Here is a 15060-nt window from a genome sequence, read left to right on the forward strand (position 1 = left end):
AATTCCAAATTCAGTTGCATAAATCCGACTCTAATATTTAACCAGCTTTTTGACAACTCTTATAATTTCCAAAACAAATTAATCCCAAGGAGTCACACACATTGCTAGCATCATTAAGAAATAGTTTAAATCTTAAAATCCTAAAACTTAAAGGTCGAATTCTGTTGATTTCTCCCAGATTTTCTAGTGAAATAACCAGCTGGCCTTTTTCCATGATACACTTTCTCAACCTATGTCTGTTCAATCTAAGAGTAGTGGACTGTGACACTCAACTGAATTTCCTTCAGCTTCATAAAAGATTAAGCTTCTCCTTTGGGTTTGCATCATTTCTCAAGAATGCTTGAAATGAAGCCCTCCTTAATTCTTGCATTATAATAATACTTTTTTTGGTCTCTCTCAAAAGTATTTACCATTCCACAGCATTTAATTTTAATAAAAGCTATTTATCTAGCCACTATGGAGTCCTGAGGTATCATCATATGTTAAAACAGAAATATGACTGTAGCAGATATTTCTGAAGATGTAGCAGATGTTCCTTTAGAACAGATGACATTTTTCAAAGACTTATCTGTTAACAACCCTGTTTTCTGGTTCAAATGCATACAGGTGTACAAACTTTCTGGTCCATTCTGAATTTTAATTAATCCTGTGTACACTGGCCAACAAGTTTTTCAAAACTAGGTATATCATATATAAACAATAAGTACAGTTAAATACACATTTAAGTAGAAAAAAGTTATGTCAAAACATGCAATTCCTGAGAACTAAAAAAAAAAAAGATCATTTTGGGGACTCATTAAGGTGTCAGCCCAATTTTCTTCTGCAGGTTGTTTTCCAAGACCCATAAAGTACCAGTAGATCAACCATTAGATCCACTGTTAAATATTTTAAGTTGTCTCTCAATGGGTGTTAAAAGGGAAGTTATAAACAGTCACTATGATTCAAGAAAATTAACAGAAAAGTTCATATGTTGTATTTCCTTGACATTAAATTTTTTCTCCTATTTTACATTTTTTAAATTAAAAAAATGGTGAACCAAGTTGTTAAAGAAAGTAACTTTTAAAGAGTTTGTTCAGTTGTTTGTAAACAACCTGAGATTTAAGGCTGTCACCATGCCCTTGTTTGGCTTGTAAATGAACAAACAGCAAGCAAGAAAGGGCTCTACAGTTCCCAATTTTGTAAACCCAAGGCAGTAATTTTCTCATAGTTTTGAATAATTAATATTTATGACGCCTAGCTCTAAAACTTTTCATTACCCTACAAAAGACACTTGAATTACAGTTATAAAAGTTCTAAGGCATAAAAACAAGGTCCATGATCTCAGTGAGCTTCCATTTTGAGATAATGTTGACTTTGATACAAAAATACCCCTTTGTCAATATAATATAATATATTTTGTTAAATACTTTTTCTTCATGCTGGGTTGACTGGCAATATTTTAAAGCTCATGGGGTATTTTATTACTCCTCTTATTTAGCACTTATTTTTAACCCTAAGGGAAATGGCTTGGAAAGAAATTAAAATTAAATAAGAGCAAGATACAAAGAAGGACAAGAAAAAGAAAAATCACTTCTTTTCTGTCTAGGTTGCAGAGACCATGTTGCACTCTCTCATTCCCCTCTTGTCTTACAGTACCCAGCAGAGTCTTAGTAAATGTGTAATGAAAAAATGCATATATGAATGAGAAAAACTCTAAATAAGCTTCAATTCTTCCCTTTTAGTTGATAGAATTTATAATTTTACACAGCTTACCTATGCATGGCTAGACCTTCACAATGGTGACCATCATAATTTTTATATGAGAAAAAACATCTTGTTATACTATAATTTATTAGTTGCCTCCAGCATTAATTCCATTTTTTCTATGAATATAAAATTGAAAGCAACTCACTCAAATTAGCATATAAAAGAGGGCCTGGCTACTCTTGAATAATGCCTAAAACTTTATAAAAAATATAAAAAAGATTCTACTGTATATTTTACTCATTTCATTTCCTTGTTCTTCTCTCCCTGATGATTCTTCTTCCAAAATTACACTCCTCTTCCATTTCAGAAACACTGCTTTTTTATTCAACTTCAGTTTGCCCCTTGTGGCATAAATACTTATTATGGAATTATTAGAATAACTAAATGACTATTTTTTATTAACTATAATGCAAAACTACTATCATACTCTAAGATAAACCATAGAGATGAGATCTAAAAGTGGCCTTACAATGTATTTAAATGAGATGGCATTAAGTACTAAAACAAGTTTTGTTTTGTTTTGTTTTTTTGCTTCTATTTTACAAATTAAGAAATCTGAAGACTGGAGAGGTCAGAATCTAAGATCACACAATAATTTAATAGAAAGGAGGAACCAAGAACTCAGCTCTTACATCCAATATTCTTTTAGCCAAAATTCACTGTGGTCCAAACATGGAAAGCTTCTTTGAGTAACAACTGGTATGGCATTATGCATTCACACTTATTCAATAGTCACTAGAAAGAATACATCTCACCATGCATATGGTATACTCTATTAATTGAACTTCCAACAAATAATTATTGAGCACCTACTGTGTTCTAGATCCTCAGAACAGGATGGACCTCATCTTTGATTTATGGAGCTTTTAGTCTAGTTGGTGAAACAAAATTGACATTAAAAGACTATATAATGGAATGCTTAATTATGAAAGGGGTGAGAACATCTGACAACCGTATGGAGTGTATATCAGAAAAAAGAACAGACGCAGGGAGAGCAGGTAACAACTATTACAGTGACAGCGACATGAGATCGTGTTTCCCCTGCTATAATGGTGCGGAGTATTTTTGAGGAAAATGGGCAGATTTATGACCTACTTGGGGCACAAAATAATTAGTACTTAAAAATGGCCAGGATATGGGATAAGGAAAAGGGAGATGAAAAGATGACTCGGGGTTTGACTCGGTAATGTTAAAGTCCTATTATTTGAATAGCTGTAATCGTATTAAAATACTAATTTAATGTGAACTTTCTACTCTGAAAGATCTATGTGGCGTCAGCCATGCTATGTACTTGCTGTTCTAGAATCTGCCAGACCTCAGTCAAGGCCTTTGTATGTGCGGTTTCTTCTGCCTGAAATACTCTTCCCCAGTTATTCATATGGCTTATTCTTTCACTTCCTCGGAGTCTTTATTAAAAACCATGTTCTCAGGCCTTTCCTACTCACTCTTATTAGAAATGCAATTTCCGCTCAAAGTGTCTCAAGCCTCCTCCTTTGCTTTATTTTTCTCCTACACTCTTAGCACTTTCTTACATATTTTTAATATTGTTTTTTAGACTTGCTTTTCTTTCTAGGTTGTAATTTTCATAAATTAAAAATTTCAGGAACTGCTGTCTGTTTTGTTCAGCTATATTTTCAGTACTAGAACATTGTCTATAACACTTAATAGGTACTCTATAAATACCTGCTGAGTAAATGGTTGAGTCATAAATATTCTAATTTGAGTTTCTGGAATTATTTAGGGACTAGAAGGTAGCTCACCACGTTATTTTAAGGATGCCAAGGTTGATTTTAGAATTAACATTTCATTATTGATCCTTGATATTATCTGTAGGAATTCAAAATTTAGCTATCTTCTATTTTAAAACCTTAACTTTAAGAATTATTTAAAAATATAATTGGTCAATTGTAAGAGAATACAAAAGTATGATAAAAATACAACATAACTTTTCAAATTTAATAAACTCAACTTCTCAATAATATAGTCATATAATTTTCATAAAATTATTTTATATAAATATTTAAAAATTTCAGAATAGACTTAAATTTTAATCCTGATGTAATAAAACCAAAGTGTGGGAGTATTAAATAAAATTACTATTTTTATGTTGTGTAACAAAAATTAAAGCAAACAACAAGAAAACGAGTACAGTATATAAAATTACATATTTTGTAGACAAATGATTATTCATTTAAAAAAATTATAGAACGTGACTTTATAGCTTAGCCATTAAAAGATGAGACTAGAAGCCCTGTATACAAGATTTGGGTAATGTGAGGACTTCTGTTTCTTATTCTGTGAATATATGAAAGTTGGACTATTAGAAGCTGGCTATCTCTGATATTTAATGTCCCTTCAATGGATCCATAGGAAACAGAAAGAAATTAGACTGCATTTTTTCTAGAATGTAAGAATATAATTCAAAGGTTCTAGTGTAATGGATTTATCTAAATAATTTTCTTAAAAGATGTTGGCGTAACACTGACCGGGAAAGTAATATGCTAACAAATTCTATATGATTCTTTAAGTCAAAGATGAGTACTGTTGAATAGAAGTACTTGCTTGAAGGTGCCACCATCTTTAGCCCAACCTGAAAATGACTACTCCATGAATGAGGAAGTAGATAATTCACTGGATAATCTACCAAATCTGTAGAAATTACCTTGCAGAGATCATAATCCATCTAAGTACTTTATCAAATAATCTGTAAATGACAGCCCCTATGAAACTATCTTATTAGTAACTTTTAGCTATCATAAGCATTTAAAGGGTGCTATATATCCTGATCTACATAAAGCTGAAAGAAAATAAACAAGCATCTAGGCATGTTTCACATAAATCAATGTGCCTATAAGAAATAGAGAAAAGGTATAAAATACCATTCATTGAGTTGTTGGCTAAATGGTTTTAAGCTATGCATTTAGAGACATTGTTTATTTTCCTACCTTTGTTTAATCAAGCAACTGTGTTCTTAAAGACTAACACTATGGATTCTAAATTTTAGATTTAGATTTAAGGTAGATTAGGGAGCTAAATACATTTGAGTAGTTTCAAATTAATGCACTTAATAAGACAGCCTTACTATTGCTTTGAGTTAAATTATCCAAACTCACTATCTACAGTGACAGTGAATCCAGGATTGCACATATTCTTTCCAGTAGAATGAATTTGTTTTAGCTGAAAAGATTAACTTCATTGCTTTCTGTCAAGGTCCTCATATCTTCAGCTAGCTTATCTATGACATTAGGCATTGATTTGCCTCAGTGCACTAAGCCACTGAGCAGAGCCTCTTTGCCAATAAAAAATTGTACTTTAAAAGGAGAGATGATATCTATGAGCACAAAACCTGTACAAATGAAAAAGCAATAAAAGTTCAAATTAGGGCAAATAATAAAGCTTTCCAACTTAGCAAGTTGTTGAATTCCCAAGACACGTATATCTTTTATTACATATTTCCCCTCCCAATTCTTAGTGGTTGTGCAAATGTTAAAATAATAATAAAACTTTAAAAATTCTATCATTTACAAACAATATAACCACTCCAAATTTTATGATAATGAGCCTATTCAGAGAATTAAGGTTATCTCTACAAATTTACTCCCATCTTCATCAATAAGAATTGTGTGATATTTTTCTCAATACCTACAGAGCACATATCTGTGTTTCAAAACTTGGCTCCTACGGAAAGTATCACTATTGTCCTGTCTTCTTCAATGATTCCAGATTAGCTACAGTCCATTCAAATGTCTTAGGATAATCAATTTACCAATGGGAACAACACACCTGTGTCTTCAATTGCCCCAAAAGAGTATACTTATAAATTCTTGATCAGATAACAAAGGTCTTTAGCATATCACCTTAATAATGTCTAAGAAGTTTTAGAAAAGTATTTTCCTAGTCATTCTGTAAAGTGTGAATTCTAAGAATCCAGTCAAAATGTCCAGTTTAACACGTACAAAAAAAGAACCTCTGTGTACTCCCTGTATTTGAGAAGGCTGTAGACTGTAACGAGGCTTTTTAGGGGGACAGTGTTAAAGTGGTGAGTGATATGTTTCCTACAAAGACAGTTCAATTGTAGCGCATCTCAATTTCCCAATTCATTTTTTCTCCAATTTAAATGTTTTTTAAAAAATGCTTTAATTATTTGTTTGTTTATTTATTTATTTTAGAGAGACAGAGGAAGTGAGAGAGAGACAAATAGAAACATCAATCTGTTCCCATATGTGCCCTGACCAGGAATTGAACTGGCAAACTCTACACATCAGGACAATACTCTAAATAACTGAGCTATCTGGCCAGGGTTCCTCCTCAATTTAAATAAATGCATTGATAATATCTATGGCAAAATATAAGGTAAGTATATTTCTTCCATCTGTTCCTTATCTTGGTGAAGATATACCCTTTTCTTATCCAATTAAAGTTACTACATTACTCCACTGTTAAGGATTATTTTTCTAAGTTATCTGAAGCAAAGATGGGATAATTTTGCAATATATTAACATTTCTCTTATTAAACTAGAGAGTTTTTTTTAGATGACACTGTCATTTTGAACCTATTTTTGTTCTATCTGTAATTTTTGTGTCATATACCTTAACTAGTCTTTAATTACCATAATCTCTAGGGCAGTTGACTTCAGCTCAAAAAGATATCTTTATATCAATTTTATGAATTACCAAATATAGTAGAAGTCAATGAAAATCAGACACAGAAGTATTACCAATAAGATATGAAAAAAGCAGAAAGACAAAAATAAATGTTTTCATATTTTTCAGATTGGTTTAACCTTAGTGATTCTGGGAAACTTGACTCTAACACAACTCTTTTTCTTTCTCTGCCTTGAGGAGTACCTTGAATAAAATCATATATTACAAAATTTGTGTCACACTACATGCATAATTATTCCATTTTATTAAATTTTCCGTTAGGTTCAATTGCCCCAAAAGAGTACATTTATAAATTCTCAATCAGATAAGAAAGGTCTTTAGCATATCACCTTAATAATGTCTAGGAGTTTTAGCAAAGTATTTTCCTAGTCATTCTATAAAGTGTGAACTCTAAGAATTTTATTTTCTTGTTATTCTAAGAAGAAACAGATTCTTTTAAGAATTAACATTTTCCAGAATCTAAGAAGTAATCTCTGCATTTAGTTAAGGAGAATAGTAGAACATGGGGATATTAATAAGATAATTTATTTTAAATATACATAATGTTCCTTCAAGAGATCTCACCAAAAGCTAAAATGGTAAACTTTTAAATTAGTACTAACTCAATTTTATTTAACTTTTAAAAATCATTTATGTTTCAAGATAAAAATAATATGACATTTGGATATTTCCAAAAGGCCCTACATATTTCCTTCTCTTGTACATGCGAAACTCTGAAGAATGCAAGAATAGTATGAAATATTTTGGAATTACAGGCTTAAATTTGGTAGCATTATTTTCCTAAAAAACTGTTTCTGTAGTTCACATTTTAATAAAATCTTTCTATGACAAAACATCTTTCAATGACTATAGTATTATAGAAAGTTATCGTTGTTCTGAAAAGAACCCATTGAGTACAACTCAAATTTTGGTTGACTTTTCTTAAATTCTTGGGCTTCAACAGAATGTTAATGAAATAGCTAGCAGAGAATTCTACTGCAAAAAGTAGCAATGCTGAATTTTGTTTCCATTGTGACTAGGAGTCCTTGATTGCTTCACATTTTGGTAAAATCTTTCTTCTAAACTTTCCTGAAAATACATTTCCTTTTTAGAAAAGAAAGATATCAGAAATCAATGGCAGAAAATATAAAAGACAAGAAAAAGAGCGTCAGAAAACAATATTGAGGCTAAAGGTAACGGCATTCTTGGGATTATGACAAGTTTGCTCATGTACAAAGAAAATTATCTCCTTCCAGGATATTTGCTTTGTCCAAACATACAGATTATAACCAAGGTTTGGGTCAAGACAGAACTCAAAGATCCCTGAATTTTTGCTCTGGAGCTGGAGTTAAGAGTTAATAGAACTTTACTGATAACTCTATCCAATACTATTTATCTTAAATAGGATTCTAATACAACAATTTTATTCATCAGGACCATATCTATCTATTCATTATGGACATGAACATCCACCTTTTGCAATGTTTAGGCACTAACAGCCAGGGAAGAAACTTGGTAAGCCACACACTGACTTTGGAGTGGACATGGGCAAATGGTAGAAGATGCCATAGGAAACCCTTGGGGAAGAAGAAAGAAGATAAAAGTGGAATCCCTAAAATCTAGTCAGATGAGCTCACAGTCAGAATCTAAAATAGAATGCTCAAACTTATATCAGAAATGTAATTTTAATCACTAAAGTTAAAATTCACAGGCAATAGAGATATATTTAGAAAAGATCTGTTAGGCAACCAAATGGAAGATTCTCCTACATGGTCAAATCAATTTTTATCCAATAATAACCAGAAGAAATGGGTATGTCACGTGGTTTTCACTATATTTTATAAGCTAGCTCTCTTGGATGCAGTCCCAAATTCTGGCAATAAATCATAATCAGAAACTCCACCACCTCCCCCCCCCCTTTTTATCGTAAAAACTGTTAATTTATATTATGAGGAAGACATCATAATAATTAGTAGGATTTTACACGTGGCAGTAAATATGTATTCATATGATTCTTACCTGGCCCCCTTTCGGCTGGTATTTGATGTTGTCTGTTGACCCGATCTTGGACTTGACATTCTTCAGGTCTGGCAGTGGTTGGTTAATAAGCCGAAGCTGCTTAGGTGTAGCAGGAGACTTGGGAGGCGTGCGTATGATGGCAACTTTCTTCTCACTGGGCACCAAGATGGCAGACTTGGGGGTTCCTGGTGTGTGAGGGGTCCTGGGGTAGCTAGGGGTTCCGGGAGTGCCCGGTGTGCGTGAAGAGTAGCTTGGGGGAGTGCCCGGAGTGATGGCGGTGGATCCAGGCGTCGTGGGTGTCGAAGTGCCACTTTTTCCTGCTCTTCGAATTGGCTCTGACCCTGTAATAACAAATAAAAAGAACAGCAAAAATTCAGCATGAGAAAGTTCTCCACAAGGTATCCTTTTTCCCATAATTGTTAGAACTCAACAATACATTAACTCTCTAAAGCATTTTGAATATTTATGAATTATAACAATGCTCAAGAGTGTAGCCTCTCTCTCTCTTTTTTTTTTTTTTTTTTTACTCATAAGCGAGTATATTTTTTTGAACATGGATTGCTATCAGTGCAAGAGTAAAACTTGGGTTTTCCTGGTTTGTTTTTCTTATTTCTTGTTATGAATGTATCAAAAACTATTTTTTACCTGTGTAATCATTAAGGTATAAGGTTCTGCATTTTGTTGCAAAGAGCTTGGCTTTAATGTCTTATGTGAATTCATATTGTATTTAGTGAAGATTCCTTAAGTGGTACACAGAGCATTCATTTTATGTGTAGTAAGTTCATTCCGAAATCCAGGCGAACATACAATGTAAAACTGTGATCTAAATCATATAAATTTGGACTGTGCAGTAAGTTATTTAATAACCTGCATTTCACGGTACCTTCTCAGTATATTGAAGAGCACTTGTAAATTGCAAACATGTTGATTAAAAGCTGTTCAATTAGGTCAGACACTGTCTACAGTATTACATATTTTCTTTATAATTTATCTTAGTTCTTAATACCAAAAAGGCCCATTTCTCTCTGTAGAAAACTAAGATGTTTTAACATTATAGTCACAGTAATCTTATACCTGATTGTGTTTTCTCCTTGACTTCATTACTAGGTTTGGTAGTTCAAAGTCAAATCACTAATTCCTCACCTAATGAGTATTCACAATCTTGCAAAATGCATTATTTTTTTGGCCTCAACTTGACCTTAGCCTCACTTTATCATTTAACTCTTTTCCCCTATTTTTCTATAGTACAATTCTCTCATATGACCTTTTTAAATGTGTTTTTGAATGCCATTTCAAATGCTTTTTTAGGAAAGAATAATGATATAAAAGAAAAGTATACTTTATAAATTTCAAAGCATCTTTGTGAATACCAAACAAATAAAAAACAAAACACTCACAATAGTGAGAGGTAGCTCTTATTGTCCCTAATTAAAAAATGATGACAGTGAAACTCATTTACCCAGATGATATAAATTCTAAGTCAGATATGTTCCTTAGCTTCATAAGATTTGTTTAACTTCCTTTTAACATAAGAATCTTCTCTCTTAGAATAATACACTGATTCCATTCATAAAGCACTTACCTTCATTGTTTATATTTATTATACAAATTATTTTACTAATTTTATTTTATAGGAAGGGCATGATTTCTATCTCTTTTTTTACTACTGAGTATATGTACTTTGTAAAAATCAATGAATCATCTAGAAATCCTACAGAGGATAAAGATAGAATTCAATTTTAAAACTTATGAAGTGAAAAAGATCTTAGAGTCATTTAATACAATTGATCATCAGCACAGGAAATTCTTCCTAAAAAGGGGGAAAATTAATCTTTGCTTAAATATTTACAAGTAGTGTAACTTAGATAATTGTAATGTACAGACAACGTAAATCTACTCCAGGGGTCCCCAAACTTTTTACACAGGGGGCCAGCTCACTGTCCCTCAGACTATTGGAGGGCCGGACTATAAAAATAACTATGGCCTGACCTGTGGTGGCGCAGTGGATAAAACGTCGACCTGGAAATGCTGAGGTCGCCGGTTCGAAACCCTGGGCTTGCCTGGTCAAGGCACATATGGGAGTTGATGCTTCCAGCTCCTCCCCCCTTCTCTCTCTCTCTGTCTCTCTCTCTCCCTCTCTCTGTCCTCTCTAAAAATGAATAAATAAAAAAAACAAAATTAAAAAAAAATAACTATGAACAAATACCTGTGTACACTGCACATATCTTATTTTAAAGTAAAAAAAACAAAACGGGAACAAATACAATATTTAAAATAAAGAACAAGTAAATTTAAATCAACAAACTGACCAATATTTCAATGGGAACTATGGGCCTGCTTTTGGCTAATGAGATGGTCAATGTGCTCCTCTCACTGACCACCAGTGAAAGAGGTGCCCCTTCCAGAAGTGCGGCGGGGCCGGATAAATGGCTTCAGGGGCTGCATGTGGCCCACGGGCCATAGTTTGGGGACCCCTGATCTACTCATTGGTCTAGGTTTAATTGCCTAGAGAAACAAAACAATTTTACTTCCTCTTTCAGTGAAAGTTTTCATAACAAATGAAAATGACAGTTGCCCTGTGTCCTTTTGGTCTTGTAACGTAAGGACAAAACATAGGTAAATAATGCATTGACAATATGAAATGAGATATAAGAAGACTGAAGTAATTAATTAGTACACATGCTGTGATTTTTATTGCTTTCCACAAAATAATATTTTGAGACCAGGATGATACAACCACATCCAATTTGCTTTTTTGTAGCTTCTTTGTTACAAAGTTATAAACAAAGTTTTTGATGCAAACTTGGGATAGTCACTATGTCTTTCAGAAAAATCTCATTAAAAACATTATTTCTGCCTCAAATGTTTTTTCTATGACCTTTTACTCTGCATAACTCGGGTTTTGGGGGAGAGGGATCTTCTGTGTATTATTTGTCACTGTACCCAGGTACCCAGCACTGTTACTTTTCAACAGATCTGAACACAATAAGTGCTCAACATATTTTCTTTCTTTTTAATGGTATGAAATGGATTCAGAGTTTACCAAAGTGTGATGAGTTTGTTTTTACTTCATAGAGATTAAGCAGAAGTAATATTCTGAATGTGCATAACAATTTTTACTAAAATAAATACATTTATTTTAAAGTAAGGGTCATTTCTATATTTATAGAAAAAGGCTTTAAGCTTTGAAAAATGAATGGATAAAGGTTTTGTGTTACATCTGGAGAATGAAAAAAAATCACTAATATATGGCATAACATAGTTGTTCAATAGATAAAATCAGTTTTCACTGTAATAAATTATGTTCTAGTCATCAAAATGACAAATTTGAGTGTTTCTTACATGTTTTGAAATTGAGAGGGTTAAATCTCATATACTAAAACAATTAAAAATATGAGTTACTTTATTAAATGGTGCTCTTATTATTCCTGTCAGATCCTCAATGATAATGTCTTTCCCTTCTTTTGGCCTAAATAAACTTAGTGCATAGCATTGTTTCTTTCAAATCTTTTCAATAGCTGCACAAACTGCCAGAACGTTCTTGTTTGCAGTTAAAAAGATGATAGGAAAATTACATGCTCTTTGAGTTGACCCTATATGCCTTTTAGCTATTGCTATGTAGAGATAAAACGGACCCCATGTCCCTACAGTATCACAGTATCAGTTATGTTCACTACCAAATAATGCAACATACTTATGAATGTAAGTAAAGTTAGAAAGTCAAATTAGAATTAGCTCAGAATATAAAAGCAACTTACATACAAATACATTTTAAAGGGCAGAACACAGTGTCTAAAAGATGTGGATTAATGGAAAAGTACCATTTGCTTCCATAGCAACAAATACAAGCATAATTTATAGCATGCTTTTGGGGAGTCCTTGATGTCTTTATCTTGCCTTAACACCCCTGGGGCTATGCCCAATTCCAACTCCAGATACTTGGAGTTAAAGCTGTTTCTCTGGACAGTATTAACTCATAAATGCATTCTTTGCAAGTTCATTTGAATATTTCAGTTTTGCTAAGGTAAACAAGAGTTTTAGTGATTTCAAAGTGTTCTTAGCACATATTTCAAAGAATGTTAATACTTCATGAAACTAAATGATATAGAGCACAATTGCTCTAATTATACCCAACATGTTCACTGTAGACAAAAAAAAAAACCAAACACTGTTTAAATGTCAAACAAAATAGTCACATTTCAAGTGGGCCAATTATTAAATATTTTAAAAGATGTGGTGAAATCAACTTTAATGTGATAGTAGTGGCAATTTCTAACATTCTATAATAAATTTTAAATGACAGATATTATTTTGCAAATGTTTCCACCATTTGGTAATGGTTTTTAAATTACATAGATACTATTTTCCAAGTAATTCTATAGAGTAGTTCTCCAGAACTATTTCTTCTAAATAAATATAGAAAGACATTAAGAGACAAGTTGTGAAGTTGTCCGTCATTTTTTGTCAACATATTTATGAAACATATTATGAAATAGAAACATATTTATGAAAATAATTTGAACCAATGTTTACTAGTCTTTGTAGCAAGACAACATATCATTAATGAATTATTAGAACATTTTAATATTCTTTACATACACTGTGATAACTGCCAACCAGTTCATGGTAGGCCACCAGTCAAAAAGAAAAAAAAAATGAAGCTATTGCATAGAACACATGCTGTTTACCGTGTAACTGGAAGGCAAATTCTTAACAAATCGAGCAGGATCCTAAGTTTTGAGTGTTGAAATTTCCAGTTAGATTTTAGGACTTGTAATTCTAATAAAGATTAAGTTTATATAGACATATATTTTAAAATCCTTGACTATTAGTTTTCTCAATTACATCTTTCAAATTTATTTTTACTCTAAACTTGGAAGAAGAAAGAAATATATTCTGGGAAACATGACTTTGTTTCAATTCTATTTAAGGGATAATAAAGCAGTATGTACTCATTTCTTCCACGAATTGTTTTAGGTCAAACAGCATTGAACCCATTAAGAGTCTGGATTTTCTGATTCTTAGGACAAATGTAATCTGATTTTAAAGCATGTTTTGACAAATGTAAAGTATAAGCACATCCGCTCTACTCCACTTACGGAATTTAAAAATATGATTAAAAAGGAAGCCAAACAAGAAAAACTTACTAGTGGTCCGCCGTGCTGAAGAGGAGATGGAACTGTTGAGAGAGAAGGAATTCTCATCTCTGTCTCCCGACACCCCTCTGCGGGGAGGGAGAATGGAGGAGGGTCGTGGCAGCGAGGAGCGCTTTTCTGGGCTCTTGGTTACTCCATCCTGATCGGGGAAGACAAATGGGCATTCAATGGGATCTTCTGAGTCTTTATTTCACTTATTGTACAAGGTGATTACTATTTTTCCTCCCGTGCTGATAGATAAATTTCTTTTAATACACTCTACTGAATTTCCCATGCCTATAAGCATTTCTACTTCAAAACTTAGAATTCATATTTGCCTAGAGGTGTTTCTTTTAAAATATATTACTTTGGATTTAGCGTTAATAATAGATTGTGAAGTTCTAATTCTAAATGATCACATAGGCAAAATGAATTTACTCAAGAAATTTTCAGTAAGTTAGAAATTTTACTAAAAAATCTTCAATAGCATGATAATTTATTAATCAGAAAGGGATGGCAGTAGGGCATTGTATGAATAATATTCCTAACAATGACCACTGCTATATTTTGTGTACTTATGTGACAAGAACTAAGTTCTTCATAACCACTTATAATTTAATTCTCACCACAAAAAAATTCTCACCTTTATAGTCAAGGAGACCAGTTTAATTGGTTATGTAATTATTTCAAGATCACCAAGTTGGTAGGTGGCAGAGATTAGTATTAAATCCTGATGTGTCTGATGCCAAGTCCAAACTTTATCTTGTATTTTATATATATATATATGATTTGCTATTATTAGATTATACAATAATATACATAGTATGCTACACGCAATATTATATTCAGTATATTTTGGTTGTATTTGAGATTTTTATTAAATATCAAATAAATAATAAATTAATAACAAATGGTCTACCTAGAAAAAGACATTTTCCATTTTTTGAATGGTTAGACTGTTCATAGTTAGTGAAACTTTTAATTTGCACTTGTTTTTCATAAGAGTCTAATGTTTATATGTCATACACTTTAGAATGTAAAGTCTTCCTTCTCATACATTTGCTGAGCTGTGTCCTATAACTCTCCCCATATCCTCCTTTCTGCGCTGATGACTGACCTGCCGCCTTACCTTGTTCCCTGATTCTGAGTATGGCAAACGGTCTGTGGAGCCCGCTGAGGTGGGCTGTGTGAAAAAACTGTCAGAAAATGTAGTCCTTTGAGTTGGACTAGGGCAGGCTGAGCTGCATCTTGGGGACTTTGTGTTGCCCTGTAAGGCAGGAATCTTTGAGAAGGTAGAATTCTAGCCATGAAAGAAAAAAACAAAAGCACAAAATAAACCAAACTACGTATGAAGTAAAGAAAAATTAAAAAATGTATAAACATATAACAAAATAAATGTATACTTTTTAATAAAAACACATGATAAATAAGTATAATCGATGAAGAGATGTATATTTATAAGAGAACAAGAGATTTTCATTGAATACCTCTTTCCAACTTAAGAATACTCATATAT

General features: G+C 32.4%; 1 protein-coding gene across 22 annotated transcripts in view; it reads right to left on the bottom strand.

Moving 5' to 3' along the window:
- MAP2 (microtubule associated protein 2) overlaps positions 1-15060 on the bottom strand; it is a 294399-nt gene that overhangs the window by 13198 nt on the left and 266141 nt on the right. For 12 of the 22 annotated variants that reach the window (XM_066233545.1, XM_066233544.1, XM_066233543.1 and 9 more), the window contains 2 exons: positions 13557-13704; positions 8410-8750 (listed from right to left, as the gene is read on the bottom strand). In XM_066233545.1, coding sequence (XP_066089642.1) covers positions 8410-8750; positions 13557-13704 — 489 coding nt within the window. Of the gene's footprint in view, positions 1-8409; positions 8751-13556; positions 13705-14673; positions 14845-15060 lie in introns of all 22 variants that reach the window. The other 10 variants (XM_066233532.1, XM_066233547.1, XM_066233546.1 and 7 more) reach the window with 1 other exon arrangement.

Source organism: Saccopteryx bilineata, chromosome 5 (assembly GCF_036850765.1).
Source record: "Saccopteryx bilineata isolate mSacBil1 chromosome 5, mSacBil1_pri_phased_curated, whole genome shotgun sequence".
NCBI classification, from domain to species: domain Eukaryota; kingdom Metazoa; phylum Chordata; class Mammalia; order Chiroptera; family Emballonuridae; genus Saccopteryx; species Saccopteryx bilineata.